Source organism: Zeus faber, assembly GCF_960531495.2.
Source record: "Zeus faber genome assembly, chromosome: 13".
Lineage (NCBI taxonomy): Eukaryota > Metazoa > Chordata > Actinopteri > Zeiformes > Zeidae > Zeus > Zeus faber.
The window spans coordinates 15,150,436-15,164,716 of NC_137198.1; the positions used below are offsets into that span (position 1 = coordinate 15,150,436).

The window sequence follows — 14,281 nt, forward strand, 5'->3', positions numbered from 1 at the left end:
TGCGACCAGAATCATTAGTCTCCCTAACCTCAATACCTATCAGTGTAGTCCTCCATTTGGTTCCTTGTGTTGTACATCAAAATGGGGCAAGAATAGGATGCAGCAACAGACGAAACTGCCCAAATGGCCCATCAGCTCCATCAATGTCTCCCTCTGCACGGGCAGATAAGGACTGTAATACTGTATTATATAAATGGCCCATTACAAGATTAATGCAAGACCAAGAATCATTAGAAATAGCGGCTCTTCTGTTGCATCTACATTTGGGCCTATTGGGGGTTGGGGGTGCCTGCTGCTTTCAAAGCTTTGCTCTGGCTTGCTGTCAATAATTGCGCCGGCCCCCTTTTCAGTATTTGTCAAACTAGCAAGAGAAATTCCTTTGGCCCAGAGAGTCATTACTCGCCACACCCATTAGCTTGTAAATGCATATTTGTTTGTTCTTCAGGCCAGGTCCCCGGCTTTCTAGTTTGCCTATTTCCGGCACTAATTACCATGGTGGCTACATTTGCCATCCTTGACATTTCTGTTCTCTGATTCTCTTTTCTCTCGCCAGACAAGATAAGGCTGCTTTGGCCATTCATGCGGGAATCAGATCACTGAGTGTGATATCGGGCTGCTCCCCCCCACAGCGTATCTACCTCCCTCTAGTGCTGATTAGCAGCCCGGCATGGCCTCTCTGGATGGAAATAGGAATATTGTGCTCATGCCAGGCGCAATACTACAGACCAAAAATGGATGTGGCACAATGAGCAACGCTCCATCTGAGGTTTCCGCCGTGTCTCTCTAGTAGAGCAGAGGTGGTTGGTAAAATTCCAATGATTGGCACAATGGATGATCAGTTATTTAAACCACATTGTTTGAAGATAAAAAGGACTTCTGGGACAGAAATGCCATTGCAGCAGGAGATCATGATCGATTGTGCTGGTTGTGTGTCCGTCAATCAGTGGCAGTGGGATTTTAAATCAAACAGTAATCGATAGGGAACCTTCCCCAGGCTAAAATCCCTATGTTGTCTTATTGATAGGCTGACCTTGACACAGGCATACCCCCTCTGACCAAAGGTGTGAAGAAAAGGAATCTGAGCAATCTGCAATATAAACTACCCAAACCTAAAAATACATACAGAATTTTATATTCGTATTTTATTTTAAGTTGGCCGACCAAAGCAGACCAAAAATTCTATTCCGACACTTCGGCAAAACTGGGTTGTATTGAATGTCATCTGCATCTCTGCGCTGGCCTACATGGCCGCGGGCCCAGGTCACCTCCAGCCTGACCCAGCAGCCGCTAAGCTTCAGCCCCGATTAAGAAAAACCATGACATCAGCCAGTGAACAAACACCTTCATACGGACAGACAATCAGCGGTGATGTCATATTCTGCCCACCGGCCCCTGGCACCTAGAGGACCCACCCAGAAAAAGATTTACAACCGAGGTCAAAGATAAACGTCGATAAACATGGCGTTAAGAAAAACGCCCCATACGGTACCATAAAAAGCTTTCTCCCGCGACAGCTGTGTCACGGTGGGTCGGAGAAGCCTTGTAATGAATCTAAGACCTGTATGAGTGATATCTTCCCCCTGATGTTTCGCCAGGAATATAGTATAAAATACATGCAATACGGCAATGCAAAAAACATGAGTCAGGAACTGAGGGGGGCCCCTTGAAATAACCAGAGGGATATAGGGGAATAGAGTTACCTGGGGCCCGGGGGGAGCCATGGGAAAACAACATGGGAGGGAGCAGGGTGCTGATTACAATTCTCAAAACTGTGCGGAGCGGACAACAAACTTCACCCACGTCTGTGTTGTGTCACTACGCTTCACGTCTCTCTCTCTCTCTCTCTCTCTCTCTCTCTCTCTCTCTCTCTCTCTCTCTCTCTCTCTCTCTCTCTCCGCTCACTTCGGCCCCTGCAATCAAAAGGCCCCTCGCATAAACATTAATTTCCATCTTCGTTTTCTATCTTTCTCTCCCCGATGTAAAATCACTCAAAACAACCCCGCGCCTGAAGCCGCAAAACTCTTAATGCCCCGGTAAATCTCGAGAAGAGGTCCAATTAAAGTTAATTGTAGTTGCCGCTAACACTGCTTCTGTTGCACGGGCACTGTGTTGCTGTTGGAAAAGCGTCCCAAGCCACACCTGCGATTTCCGTGTGGTTTCATCCATTTCTGATCACGAGTGATTCAAGTCATATGAGTTGACAAAACACAGATATTTTCATCAAATTTGTGAAATGTATTTCGTCCTCCTCCTCATCAGAGTGGTGCCGAATAAGAAAGCATGATATCTGATGTCTATATATATACTTTTTTTTCTCCAGGAGAGACAGAGCGCTCTGAAGCAGCATTTTCCTGTGGAAAGTGGCCGAAGACCTTCAGGCTAGGATTTACAGAAAGTCTACAAAACCTCAGAAATGGATAAACTGATCCAAGCTTAACCGGACAGCAAAGAATGTGATGTCCAGCTCCCTGAGCAGTGTCCTGCTTAGCGTGTTCCAGGGGCCTTCCAGGGAAGCTCTTTGTTCCAACAAGGTGTCCAACACGCCTTTTGTTCCTTCACAGTGTCTGGCCTTGGACACGGAATACAAAGTGATGCATTATTTGTGTGCCTACTGCAGACAGCCCAAGGCCACACACACACACACACCTTTAATGCACCAATCTGTGGCCAATTAGGTGAGGCCAAATGCCTCTATGAAACAACTGTAGAACAGCAAGTACAGGTAAAGAACTGAAAAATGATATTTATTTTATTTTAAACAAAAGACGGGGTGTGGACACCTCTCTGTTGCCTTTGGAAGCTTCACTGCCCCATCGATAAAGATATCTCGCCAGGTCTATTACCAACCATGAAGCTTTCCAGCAAACGCATTCTACAATTGAACCAACGGTTTTGAGCTTTGTTCTGTCACGCTCGTGTTGGCTCTCATTTAAAACAGTTTGTGGGCTGAGGTGGAAAAGGACGGATTAGGCTTCCCCTCTGGGGAAAAGTCAGAATAACGTCATCGGACACGGGGGGGGGCAGCAGAAGAGGACATTTAATAAATACAAGAGGAGTGAGATGGACAAGAGAGAAAAAGAGAGACAGAGTGATGGAGAGAGACAGAGGGAGGGGTGGCTCTGCTACCTGATCCTTACTGGGATCATTGGGCTGGCTCTATGCCAGTGGGGGGGGGGGCGGGGGCTCTCTGTGAGGAGGCAAATCATTTTCCGCTAGAGAAATAAACAGGGGGAAATGATTGTTGGTGCGATGCCACGTTCATCTTGGAATTGCTTTATTCCCGAAAATTGCCAAGACGGGAATTCCCTGTCCGCCAAGAATAAATGGAACAGTTGGAGCCAAGATGAGAGAGAGAGAGAGAGAGAGAGAGAGAGAGAGAGAGAGACAGAGAGAGAGAGAGAGAGAGAGAGAGAGAGAGAGAGAGAGAGAGAAAAACAACAAGTTATATTCAAGAAATCCTGGTTTAGTTTTACATGTATGCATTTTACTGTTCCAATCAGCAGCGGCTGCCTGTTCCCTCTTTACCTTTGTTTAATTTTTCCACCAGACGTCAGGGCTTTATTAGAATACAAATGTTATTTTTTCCATTTCCATCGATTGTGGACATCAGCAAACGGCAACACTCCAAGGATCCCAGAGGATTTGACATAAAATGTTTTTGCTCTCTGTGCCAAGGCTGACCTCCAAATGATGAGGCGAAGAGAGTATTTTTGTGTGTCGTACAAGGGCATGTGTGACAATAACCTCAGCCCTTTACTGGTGATTTCCTTTGCTTTTGTGTTGCTATGCACATAAGGCATTGTGTTTTTGCCGGTCCCCCGCCCAGCGGTGCCCACAGCACCTTCCCAACTCCATACAATCTGCAGATCCCTAGCCGAAAGGCCAAATCACCCTTCAGCCGAGCTAAGGAATTAAAGGGGGGCTTAAGCCAGCCAAAGGAAGGGATTTGGGGTTAGAAGTCAGAGGCGATAATTCCATTTGCAGTTCCTTTTATTGTTTCCCAAATTGCTCCTAAATAGCATTCACAAACACATCTTTCTAATTTGGCCTCTGATAGCCTTAACCTTTAAGTCCTGGAGCGGGGAGCCGAGCACAGGGCTTTAGCTCTACAGGTCCTATTTGCCAGTCAATGAGATAATGGGGACAATTTAAGGCCCCTAGAGAAAAAGGACTTAAAAACCCATACAAACGAGTCAAAATGCAAAAAAAAAAAAGGTGAGAAAATAACAAATGAACAAGCGGCTCGGAAAACCCGATCACCATAATCGCAAAGATGTGAGAGAGGAAAATATATCATACACTATCAAGTCAAAACTAGTTGAAGCAGAAAATAAGTCTTGGGAGAAAAGGTAGGTGATGGGTGACAGATGATAATGAAGACGTGTTCCTTCCCCGCTCCGCCGGCTGCAGCCTCCCCCAAACCCCGGCCCTGCTGACAAAGATTAACAGCTACTTTCATCTTCTCGGGAATATTTTTCACTCTGCAACCAGTTATTCCGCTGCTTCCTCCTCCTCCTCCTTCTCCTCCTCCTCTGAGGCTGCACGGATACGCTGAGAGGTACACGCACACTCTGAACTCGGATTCACCCACACCTCAACCCACACCTCAACCCACACGGCTTCCCTTTAAAACCTCACTGATGACACTTCTGCTTAAGGGTTGCCGGGCTGATCTGTAGACGCCCGCATCAAGAATTCCCCAAATGAGCCCAGTGACGTCTCCCGGCACACCAGCAAGTCTGGCAAACGACGGCGGCCGGGGATTTGATGTACGAGAAGCCGAAATCGACCGTTATCAACGCGGGATGAATACTCGGTTTCATGCAACGTCTTCTGAGATTAAAATACAACAAGAGATCAGAACGGAATTGCGGAAGTTGAGAGCGCCGTGATGGTGGGAGCCAAAGCCAAAAGGGGCAGAGAGCAAGCATGACTTCTGCTCCACTTTTCTCCTCCATTAATCAGCGGCTGCCACGGTAAGACACAGGGCGATAATTTATTTGCACTTCTCTATGCGGAGGCTATCACAACAAACAGGCTTGCAGGCTGCTGTGAACATTTGGGAGTGATTAATCAGTGGGCTGTCCAAAGAAACGGAGCGCGCGGGGGGAGGGGAATCCTAACATGTGTTTCTTAATCTGCCATCTATATTCAAGTCAATAGGCAATCCTGGGAAAACATCAGCAAAGTGAAATCAGGTAAAAAAAGAAAAAAAGAAAAAAATGGTTGCAGCATATGGGAGGGTGGGGTAGTTCATAAGGGGAAAAGGTAAATGTAGTAGTAGAATGAGGTGGTGGAGGTGAGGCGATGGAATGAAATCATCACAGTTCAACGAGAACACCAAAAGTGTTGGTGGCCATCCTGGTTTTAACCGCAGGGCCACAGGTATTGTCTTGCCCTTATATAGTACTACCAGCACTATCATAGCTTTGATGAAATACACTGAATACATTTTGAATAAATCTCAATTTCTTCATCATCCATTGAAGGGCAGTGAAATGGGGGTCTACGGGCCGCAGGTTGGCCATCAGCGCCATAGGTAGGATGGAAGGAACATAGAAGGATTTTAAGTGCCGACTGTATGGTCAAGTCCCAGAGTGAAAATAAACAAATAGGCCATTGCCTACAACCATAATAATGAAGCAAGTAGCTGTATTGCATCCATTAATAAAGTTACCCATGAAAACAGACAAAGAGAATGCACAAGCGTGGCCACATGGAGAATATTGGGATAATGTGACTATTTCACACTCTGCAGCTGGTTCTCACGGGTGGGGTCATGAACTGATTGCAGGCTACAATCCTCTTCAATCAAGACTATCTTCATGCACTAAGCACCAGCAGAAACAATTGGAGGATAAACCCTCAGCGCTTCTTTTGTTTTGCTCCTCTATTTCCTCATGACCAGAGCTAACGCCATACTGTACCCAACAAGAACAGAATAAATACACTTTGAAATATCGCACGTGCTTCGGAAACAAACTTCTTCTTAATTGATGCCAGAAATGTCATTATTTGCATGTATCAATTAATTAATTATAGAGAGGAATGTGCTATGTAACTATATATATTTTTTTTCATTCTGCCTCAGAGAAGCAAATGTGAAGAATTGACACTCGGCTTTGTGAACTTCACTTGTGAGTCTGGAGTTGGTCAACATTATCTCTCTTGTCTCTGGCTTGTGTTACAGTATGTCTTATCACTCCCTGTAATAGGAATTCGGCAGATGAAACCTGACCAGGTCGCCACGGAGTTGATCAGAGAGGATAAGAGGGAAGTTGATATTAAATTTAAGTAGCAAACTCCAACCATCTGACCCGACCATCATCTGATCCTCTGTGGTAATTTGAGTTCCGTCTGCAGGAGCCGATACATTCCCATTGTTAATCAGGAGGAAGCGAGTGTTGGATGTTTGTTTAATAAGATTGACTGAGGAATAAAGACCAACTGTTTAGGGAAATCTTCGTTCAAACCCCCGATTATGCCTCAGCAGCTATCACTGATTAATTTGTAGAAAGAGCAGCTACCGGGGACGCAGGGACCCACTATCTTTGTTTGCGGGACGGCAGGAAGTAAAGGCAGGCTGAGCTCATGGGAATCGAGGCCCAAAGCTCTATTCTCCGCATAGAGACAATGGGTCATAAAATTCCTCAATGCATATTCCATGCCATCAGCGACTGAAATGAACCGGTATTCTCACTCCAGTCCTCCATCTCTCATTGTGATCCAAACACCATCCAGAAGTAGAGTCCTAATGGCAATGATAATAGACAGCATTTGCATGACACTTTCCACCGAAGGACCCTTAAGAGCTTTAGCTGGCGTCCCTCAACCCCCACTAGCGTGATGCATAATATTCATTCAACAAGAATGAATTATAGAATTTCACCTACCGAGGCCCACTAGCCGAACTAATGCGGGTACAGGATCATTAATGCCGTTATCCCAGTGAGTAGGGAATGCTTGAGGTAGGCAGTGTAACAGGGTCTGTAATGTATTGGGTAAATGCTGAGTGTACATCTTCCCCTGCCCACACACACACACACACACAACCTGGCCTTTCAGATCCACGCCATGAAAACATTCTGAAACAAAGACCTCCTTATGGTAGGTGACAAGCCGTCAGGAAGTGGCTCTGTCCTCCACATCCTCTCGTTTCGCCATACGTGAAAGGACTGTGTCAGGGAGGAGGGCAGTGCTTCACTGCCTCCCTGCAAGGCTTAGTCTATGGGCATAGTGATGAGTGCATAGTCTGGTGTCAGCATTTCAGTCTTTTGTTTGTCAGCTAGGGCAAACACCCCTCCCCCTTGGCTATATGAGTAGGCTAGACAGACCTACTGACTAAGGGTTTTAAGGGGGATAGAGGGGGGGGGATGTTAGGCAGCAACGTATGTGTCTTCATACTGGCTTGTCCCAGAACAAGACTCTATGCTCTATGCCGTTCACCAAGACTGTTTACCATCCGGGGTGACAGGCAAAACTGCCTCGATGCTGTCTGTCACAACAGTAGTCCTCACCCTGATGCTCAAGGGGGCACAACATTGTCATAATGTGTCATCTCATTGCAAGGAACAACAGACCCTTAGGCAGGCGAAGGGAAGAGGCTCTGCGCAGCAAAATTCCTCTGCACGAAAATGCCTTTCGGTTGCGGATGTGTACAACTACCACCTGTGACCACAACAAAATTTAAGTTACAGTGTCCAAGATGCTGCACACACCTAGCTCCACCAGGCTGTTGGGCACCAGGTAAGGGTTTTGGATACCTGTCTGCACATGGGCCTAGATACGAGCTACAGCTCCTCCCCTCGACTTGTATTGGCTCTGCAACCGCTCCTCCTCCTCCTCGCAGCCAAAAGTCCCAACGGAATGATGATGGCAGGAGAAAAACACTACCGCCCACTCAACACTTTTGTTGATTCCTCCGTTCCGTCGTGATCATGTGTTGCTCACATTCAACAGATTCTATGAAGGAAAAAAAAAAGATATGCCATAGATATGGATGTATTCCCTTCCTCTCATGATGGGGGGACGGCAGGAGTCAGCAAGACCATCTCGGCTTTACAGCAGGGTCTTTCATCAATACTGGTGGGGTTACTGTACGCCTCCGCCTGTGTTTCCAATGTCTTTGCTCTGCTGTGCATTCTGCTCACACTCTGCTTAAGGTTCAGGCATCTATCTCTCTGTTGCTCAACCACTAAACCATCATCCCCTACCCTCCAGGGAGTGGACAGGCCAACTCCAGCACACCACCGCACATGGCAAAGAAGAGGAGTATAAAGGAGGGAGAGGGAGGGGTCATAGTCGGGGGAAAAGCAGAAAACACAGCCATATACTGTATAACACTGTGATTCGGAGAACATGATCAAAACCCATATACACACACTTTCAACTGTACATACAAACATATATAAAAATCCTGCGGCATCTTACACACTCTGCAGACATGTGTAGGGCAACATACTTGACTCCCATGGTAGTGCATCCGTTCTTCCCCTCCTCAGGTCCAGACCCCCTGCTCCTGATGCTGACAGACTGGAGCATCAACCCAAGCATGCCTCCCTGCCAAGCGGACGTCTGTACGTTTTGTTACAGCTCCCGAGGAAGCTTTGTATCCACATCCCTCTGCCAGGCGGGCCGGAGCCCGGAGCGCCTCCGCTCTGCAGATCCCTGCACTCAGCATTAAACTGTCCTGCCAATTTGTCACTGCCGTAGATCAGCGCTGTCACTCACAGCCTCAGCCAGCCAAACACAGTGCCGGGCGGCTTTCACTGCCTGGAGGCTGACTCAGTGGATCTCCCACTCCATGTAACTTCAACCAGCGTGGATGTAGGTTGTCTCTAAAGCCCCCCCCCCCGCCCCCCCCCGCCACACACACACACACACACACACACACACACACACACACACACACACACACACACACACACATACACATGTCTCCTATGGCAACACAGTCCACCTCCTCCTCTACAAATAAACAGGAAAGGACTCAATAGCTGAGTTCCTTGTAGAAACTTCATAAACAATCACTTGCTAACCTCTGGTAGACAATGATAGGACAATGGATTTGAGTAATTCATCCACCATGTGTTATCTCTGGTGCGAGCGAGAACAAATCATCCCGATATTGTAAGGAATCAATGCTTTCGCCGAGGAACATTCATCCAATCATTAAACATATTCGTGTTCCTCTTTTTTTTTCCTATACTTTTGCCTAAATCATAGCTCAGTGGATCATGACCTTATTTTAATTTTCTGACTCAATTGCCACCGCTGAAAGAAAATAAAAGGGGCAGCACTTGATTCTGCAAGCTAACGACTTGTTTCTATGGTTACTTTGAGCGGCCCAGGTGATGGAGAGCAGAGTGAGCATTTCTGACACAAAGGCGGTGCCTTGTGTGTTTGTGTGTGTGTGTGTCTGTGTGTGTGTGTGTGTGTGTGTGTGTGTGTGTGTGTGTGTGTGTGTGTGTGTCTGTGTGTGTGTGTGTGTGTGTGTGTGTGTGTGTGTGTGTGTGTGTGTGTGTACGTGTGTGCGTGTGTGTTGAATTGTGCTGAATTGCACCAGCCACAATTACAGGAGAATTCCATCCCCCTAATCACAGTCATTTCACCAGCAAGGCTCACCTGGGCAGCAGCTGTGGGGCAGGGCCAGCCGACCATAAAACCTCTTCCTCCTGACACTGCTCCGGGGCCGAAATTCCAGCAAACAGCTGTCGGTCCCGTCCCGCGGCCCCCGCGTGCCACCTCCACAGCCCGCAACGTCTACTTGGGCTGCATTTCCCCCTCAGATTGCACAGAGATTCTCTCACTCTTTATTTATCATTTTGGATCCGCTTGTGTCTTTGGATTGGCGGGAACAAACCCCCTTTCCAGTGGCACGGGGTGGCCAACGCCGACGGAGGAGGAACAGACGACCGTAGCCTCCGTCTTTTTTTTTTTTTTTTTTTTGTCAAGCAGCATCAGCAAAGCGAGCATCCGGGAGGGCCGCTCCTCCCCCGGATCTGAGACCGCTGTGCCGATCAGCAGGTGTTAATGGAACCGAGCGACGTCGGAGTGTTTAGCCGCAGCGTGTGCTCCCCCGCTGCGAGCGCTGCCTGCTTTCATTACACACGACGCTGTGTCAATACACTAATCATATGCTCTGTCACAAGGCAATCAGTGTTCAATGTGCAAGTCAGCTGAACACAGCCCCCCTTAATTCATCAGCTCACCCCATTATGCGCGTCGACAACCGATGGGCGCACGCCCACACGCACTCAATCTGCTCAGAGTCTGACCCCTGACCCACGTCTGTCTCAAGCCTACCACACAGACAATCTAACGGCCAATTGGTCATTATTGACTCAGCGTTTCGGCACACTTTTCATGATGGGATGAAGGTAAAACCGGGCTTTGGAAATTCACATTTACATTTTAGGCATTAACATAAATGTCCAGCCCAGTGTGACTGGCAGAAGCTGAAGCCCATAGCAAACTAAAATCGTATTCAGCAGTAACATGCCATTCGAGGTGTAACAATACGGGTCATTTTATATTTAAATATGATTTAATTTACTTTGAAGTAGTAATTCAACCAAATACAATGTCTATTTTGTTTGAAGGACATTGGCTGCAGCAATGAAATTAAACACAGCTTGGTCTTTTACCCACAGTGTATATCCACATAGGGTCAACTCTGCTTCTTCAACCACATTAACTGGTTAGAAGTGAATGAATTTTGGTGCACAAACAGAACAGTGCAATTTCGAGAACCATTGGATGATCTGTTGAGCACGTGTGCATGTGCCGGTTGAGCATCCATGTTCTGACCAAAGCTCTAATGAGAAAAGGCATGGGTGATTTTAACCCAGAGAGCCTCCCAGAGTTTCTTGGTTATCAAATACATATTTATCGTGAAACGTTTGTTTTTTTTTCAACCGGGTGGACATTTCAAAGACAAATGAAATGCTTTTTTAAACAGTCGAGCACTTGGCTTGTTTTTCTAATAAACAAAATACAATCACAAGGAGCCCTTTTTGGTCATGACTCCCGTGTCTTTCCTCCGAGCATCTATCAGCGAGACTAGTTAATTGCATTCTAATTAAAATTTCATCCTGAGAGCGGAACAATGTTAGTGAATGTCAGACAAGTGTCTAAGGAGCCTCCTTCACTCCTTATTCTGGTCCTACATTCTGGGCTCTCAGGATTTGCCCAGCCATCCCACTAATTGTATCTTTAGAGAACCGAAAGGAATACTAATCAAAAGTGGGGTTTCAATCAGTCCTAAAATGCAAAGTACGCTCATGTGTTGTTCTCCAGTGTATTCCTTATTTTTTCAAATCGCGCAAAGCAGCGAGGAACGGTGGGAAATTGGTTGATGGGTTGCTTTGGACAGACTTTACTCCAACATTGAGGGTTAGCGCCGCAATCAGCACCGGCATTAAAAAAAAAAAAAAAGACAAAAATGACAATGGTGGGGATGAAGATGGTGATGACGATGATGGTGCTCACAGTTGAAGCAACAGCTGCAGTGCTCCGGGGAAGTGGGTGTGCTCCAATCAAGCGCGGCGCATCTCCGCCGCTCCACACTCTCTATCTCTGGAATGTGACGGCGGTAAACACCGGCACCGCTGCGCTTTCCCCGGCCAAGCAAAACACCAGGTTCCTGGCAGGGAATTATGTTTGGGATGAAATGAAAGGTGGAACACTTCAGGACTTCCACCTCCTCCCTGTCTGTCTGACCGCGACTTGAAACGGGGGGGAAAAAACAAGTCCGCCCTCCCGCCCGTTCCCCCGATGCTCGGCCTCCGTTTAAAGGGCGACCCCGGGGCCTCCGCAGGCAATACCCTTTTTTGGAGCTCGGGTCCAAAGAAAACAGGAAAACGAATAAATCTGGGCCTGAAATTAACCCTGCCTAATGTTAGGTTGCATCTCACCTTTGTTCGCGCTTGACCGAATGCTCTCCTCACAGGAAGTGGGAGACGTACGGGAAGTGTCATAAAGTCGAGGATTTGGAATGTCCCGATGAGGGAGTGGCTGCCGCTGACACGCTCTGTGTTGACGCCGCTGAGACAAAGTCCAGCCGGGTGCATTTTGCCAAAGCCGAGCTTCAGAGCTAGTCCTTGTGTATTTTCCAATCACCCTCTATAAATCTCCTTGCCCGCCTTCTCTGCCCCCCCTAGGGTGAAAAGATTCAATGACCCTATGCATCATCCTTAGCCAGCCATCCCTTTTGCTCTCCTTCATTACGGTGCAGCAGGCCTCCGAGAGTCGGAGCCGGAGACAGGGGATGTATGCGGTGACCAGCGTGCCAGGGAATCTATCAATGACATTCTCCCACATTACACAAACCATCTGTCCGTGACAGAGGCACAGCGATCCTCCGGGGCGTGAGGAACGCCCGAGCCTGAGAAACCCACCTCGGAAAGCAAATAACAGCCCTAAAGCCAGGCGGCACTGAAACAAAACTCATCGCCATCGATGGACGGGTTCGCTATTTTTCAACCCAGGCCATATTAAGATCTTGATTTCTTATCCTTTGGAACCGTTCATGGCACACTGGCCGAGAAACCCACCGCTGCGGCAGCTTCTCACCGTGCTTAAATGCGGTCCAATGGGGCAGACGTTTAAGCCTCAAAACACAATTTTAAATCTCCTTTCCGCCCAGCGACGTTGCGCTACGAACGGGTACAAATGACGGGGGCCAGGACCCGGGTTGAAAATAGTAAACGGTATCCTTTCACAAACACCCCACAGTGCCAGTAAATACTAAAAGATGATAATAAAATGAAATAGCTCAACAATAAACGCCAATTTATTGCGCCATATTTGGCTTTGAACTGAACCATTCCGTGAGACACTCACTTATATCACGCTACGGAATCTCATTATCTCCTCATTGTCACTGGTGCCTTAAGGTAAAGCTTCATTAGGTCCCATGATGGTGCATATCAGAAGGGATGCAATATCTCAACCATAGCAAGAACAACATTGCCCCTGAAACAGCGGTTGAATCAGAACCTTCAAGCATGGTGGAGAAGATGAGTCTCTACATATCTCCTCCTCAGCCCGCATGTACAAATACACAAACAGGAGCCTTAGTGAAACGCACACACGCTCGTACGGACGCACGCATGCATGCACGCACGCACACACACACACACGCACGCATGCGCACAATCATGCATCTCATCTATGCTATCTATTTTATGCTCCGCGTGAAATGATTAATTTGACATATGACATACATAAACAATCTACCACCTCAACCTTTACTTACTCCTTACTCCTCATGCTATGACTGGCCTTCCACGACTTCACTACAATGGCCGGGGGCACGTAACTTACCTCATAAAGAAGGAGGTCGCTGCAGACGAACTCTGGATTGAGGAGGAGGAGGAGAGAGACGAAGAGGTGGATGCCGTTGTGCTTATGGCTGGAGCCCCACCCACACACTGTCCCAGCTGGCTTGAGCTCCTCTGTCGGCAGGGCGTTAGGCTGGCGGCGGCGGTGGCGGTGGTGGTGGTGATGGCGGGGACCAGGGGGCCCTCCAAGGCTGCGATACCCCCCTCCGCACCCCCCGTCAGGGTCTGGGCCTGTTGACAACACACAGATACGGGGATAAGGGCACAACCAAGCATTACGCCAGCCGCCTTCCTCCAAGCTTCCCTCCCAGTCCATTAACCGCCTCTTTCCTCCGCCACAGATGGACAGGCAGCTGCTGGAGCCAGTCGTGGTTGAAGGGAGTCAGCGGTGTCCCCATCGCTGGAAAGCTCCCTGTAGGAAAGCAACCATGGTGCACCGCTCATTGATTCTAGCGGTACTCTAGAGGAAGCACGGCCTGAACTATAATCAACTGATAACCAATATCTAATTAGTGATTTAATCACTTGCTAAATGGACCTCCTTACTAATATATCAGCGCCTAATTTGGTATTTTAATTACAACAACTAAAAAGAAACACGCCGGCCAACATGTGGATTCACTGCGGAAGGGGCTGCACAGAGAATCGATATTTACAACAATGTTAAAATTAGAACTTGTTTTCTAACCCTTGGGCTGAATTGTTATCTCAACCGTGTCCAGATTCCGGTCTTATAGCACGGTTATTGGATAAGCAGCAGACTTACAGCTTTTTTACCACTGGGTAATTTGCCACGTCGTTCCTTGGATCCAATAACTAGATGCTACAGCAGTCTCTATGCAGGTCGGGCTGGATAGTAAGGGGCTCAGCTGGAGCTTTGAAAGCTGGGGATGCGGGTCCCACTAATCTTTTCAACGTACAGAGGCTAATTACACCGG

The 14,281-nt window shown here is 47.6% G+C and overlaps 1 protein-coding gene across 1 annotated transcript in view; it reads right to left on the reverse strand.

The window, feature by feature from the left end:
* Positions 1 to 4,491: 4,491 nt before the first annotated feature.
* Positions 4,492 to 14,281, reverse strand: part of LOC307238862 (kinesin-like protein KIF26A) — a gene marked incomplete at its 3' end in the record, with an annotated part of 45,754 nt that continues 35,964 nt past the window's right edge. Inside the window, exons 4-5 of the mRNA XM_080012015.1 lie at positions 13,431 to 13,574; positions 4,492 to 4,551 (exon numbers count right to left, since the gene is read on the reverse strand). Of these exons, the coding sequence (XP_079868141.1) occupies positions 4,492 to 4,551; positions 13,431 to 13,574 (204 nt within the window). The remainder of the gene's footprint in view (positions 4,552 to 13,430; positions 13,575 to 14,281) is intronic.